Source organism: Gossypium arboreum, chromosome 12 (genome assembly GCF_025698485.1).
Source record: "Gossypium arboreum isolate Shixiya-1 chromosome 12, ASM2569848v2, whole genome shotgun sequence".
Lineage (NCBI taxonomy): Eukaryota > Viridiplantae > Streptophyta > Magnoliopsida > Malvales > Malvaceae > Gossypium > Gossypium arboreum.
The window spans coordinates 96,253,215-96,255,909 of record NC_069081.1 but is presented as its reverse complement, the minus strand read 5'-3'; the positions used below and the strand labels follow the sequence as shown (position 1 = coordinate 96,255,909).

At 32.7% G+C, this 2,695-nt stretch overlaps 1 protein-coding gene across 2 annotated transcripts; it reads left to right on the top strand.

The window, feature by feature from the left end:
- Positions 1-873: 873 nt before the first annotated feature.
- On the top strand, positions 874-2,427 carry LOC108479033 (uncharacterized). 2 transcript variants are annotated; one of them, XM_017781465.2, is made up of 5 exons: positions 874-1,112; positions 1,237-1,322; positions 1,418-1,509; positions 1,781-2,030; positions 2,128-2,427. In XM_017781465.2, exons 2-5 carry the CDS (start codon positions 1,239-1,241, stop codon positions 2,356-2,358), a joined length of 657 nt encoding a protein of 218 aa, XP_017636954.1. In that variant the 5' UTR covers positions 874-1,112; positions 1,237-1,238; the 3' UTR covers positions 2,359-2,427. The 2 variants fall into 2 exon arrangements, with proteins under 2 accessions (XP_017636954.1, XP_017636955.1); XM_017781466.2 differs by lacking the exon at positions 874-1,112 and having other exon boundaries at positions 1,128-1,322.
- Positions 2,428-2,695: the final 268 nt, after the last annotated feature.

Genomic DNA, 2,695 nt, shown 5'->3' with positions numbered 1-2,695 from the left:
GAGGCTGAGTTTAGATCAATGGCTTAAGGAATTTGTGAAATGATGTGGTTAAAAAGAATTATGAAAGAGCTAAAGAAACCAATAATTTAACCAATGAAGTTGTACTGTGATAGTAAAACTACAATTAGTATTGCTCACAACCCAGTCCAGCATGACAAAACGAAACATGTTGAGATTGATAGATACTTTATCAAGAAAAAGATTGAAGAAGGCCAAGTGTGCATGTCTTTTGTTCCTTCGAAATAATAAATTGCTGACATACTCACCAAAGGGCTCTCTAAGATAAGTTTTGATTTTCTTGTAAACAAGTTGGGCATGATTGATATATATGCACCAACTTGAGAAAAGGTGTTGAAATATGTGAAACCCATATATTTTAGGATATATTTTAAAGTTATTTAGGTAAATAAATCTTATTTGGGATATATTTTAAGTTATTTAGGTAGTTTATTAAAATAAGAGAATTATGCTCTCTTGAAAACTTTCATAAAATAGTTTAGTTTTCTTTTGTTTCTTCAAGTAATCAAATAATATCTTTTTGTTGACTATTTATGTGATAATAGATTTGGCAAGCATTTGACTACTGTTTGCCCGTTAGTATGAGATAGAATAACTGTAGGCAACATATCAATCTTTATTTTTCTAATTTTTTTGGTTAATGAAATAATAACTTCAATTATGAGAAATGAAGTGCTGAAATATCGAATTGAATCTGTAAACTCTGTTTTCCTACTGTGAACTGATTTTTACTGATGAAAATTAATTACAGAATAGGTTTTGATTTGAATTTTCATAGAAGTGGTATGTGTGACTTACCCAAATTGTATCTCTCTAGTAAATGTTGATTAATATTAAAATATTCTATGAACATTTCTGTAAAATTTGTAATCAAGTATCTTCATTTTAACACATTATTAAACAACCTTCAAGGGAACTGCACATGTGTTTGCTTCACACTTCTTTGTTCTTAGGTCAAGAACAAGAAGTTAGAAAGTTATCAGCTAACGTATTACTTTACTACAGGCCTTAGAATTGAATGGTGAATATTTGATGAACCGTGCAGTTAGACTTGATCTGGCGCGTGTAAGGGGTGCATATACACCACATAGCAGGTCTTTTTTTCCCTTCACTATTTCAATTTGTGAATGGATATTTAACTTTTGAGCCTTCGATCTAGATGTTGCCTTTTTATTGGACTATTTTTTTGAACTTAATTTCCTGAATGATCGTTTGCAGCAATGGGAACAATTCGTTCCAGAAAGGTGGAAGAGGTAACGTTCAAACAATATGTCCGATTTGATCAGTCTCTTGGTCAGGATGAGGTGAGTTGTTTATCTGAAATTTTGCATTTGTTGATCTCTCCTTTTCTCCACTGTGTTTGGAATTATATTATCTGCTCTGTTGAAAACATTCACAGATTAAGAATTCGTTGAAAGAGCACTCTGGTTCTTGCGGAGAGATTTCTAGGGTTGCAATACCAGTAGATTGGGCAACTGGTGGTGTGAAAGGGTATGTATCTCCTGTTGCAGTGATTTTTGTTGTTCCCTTTTTAGCCTCTTCTTAACTGATTGACTTGTTTGAAGATGAAGCCTCCCTAAGATTGTGGATAAGCTTAGACATAGTATTTTAAGGGCTAAGTAGAACTTAGTTGATTGCTGCTTGGTATCTAAAGTTTAACCTTGGTTGAAGTCTTGAATATTGGAATGTCTTTTTTTTAATAGTGTAATTTTTGTTATTTTTGAGTGTATGCCATATTCTGACAGTGTACAATCAATTGCAGTTATGCTTATTTGGATTTCAACGACGGGGATAGTTTCAACGAAGCTCTAGAACTTGATGGGTCAGAACTTAATAAATTTTCCTTGACCGTGAATGAGACAAAACCGAAAGGTGATTCCCGTGATGGACCTGGCAGTGGAAGAGGTGGTGGTGGCCGTGGTGGTCGGCGTGGGGTGGTCGATTTGGTGGTGGTACAGGTGGTAGAGGACGTGGAACACCTAATAAGCCAAATCTTGGTGCTGCTGGCACAGGTATTTTATTCAACATCTTAATTGGAGATAAAATGAATGGGTGATTGCTCCTGGTTTTTTTCTTTAATCATATTATTTTGTGTTCTAATTAATGCAGGAAAGAAGACTACTTTCAATGATGAGGATTAAGGAAGTGGGACTCGACTACTCGAGGGTTCCTTTTACCCTTGCTTGTCTACCTGCTTCCGTTGAAGTAGAAGTAATTGTTTTGGTAGGTTACAATTGTTGTTATTTATTTACAATTTTGGCTTTCCTCCTCCATTTTGTTGTCTTAATTATTATTAATATTATTATTTTGCCATTTTTCTCTTTAGTCTCCAAGTGTTAATTTATCAGAACTACCATATGGCCTATAAATTTCATAATATAATACAAATCAACGTATCTTTCTCTTGGATTTTTCTTTTTCCTTGCAAATGGACAGAAAGTAGGCACGATGATAAAATGAGTTGTAAGCAATTAAATTTGTTGATTGTTATTTTGTACGTTTAATATTTAATTAGTTTTTTAAATATTGCATTTTTATTTACAATAAATTTAACTTATTTAATATATTAATTTTTTATTTGTTACTAAAGTTTAAAACTGCCAAAGATGTCACAATGGCAAAAATACCATTTAATTGTTTGTTATTGTTATTTGATAACATGTGGTTTACGTGGTAT

Coding starts and splice junctions, on each gene's coding strand:
- LOC108479033 (XM_017781465.2), top strand. CDS start 1,239: ATGGGAACAATTCGTTCCAGAAAGGTGGAAGAGGTAACGTTCAAACAA. Junction 1,510..1,780: donor GCAACTGGTGGTGTGAAAGG/GTATGTATCTCC, acceptor AATCAATTGCAG/TTATGCTTATTTGGATTTCA. Junction 2,031..2,127: donor TCTTGGTGCTGCTGGCACAG/GTATTTTATTCA, acceptor TAATTAATGCAG/GAAAGAAGACTACTTTCAAT.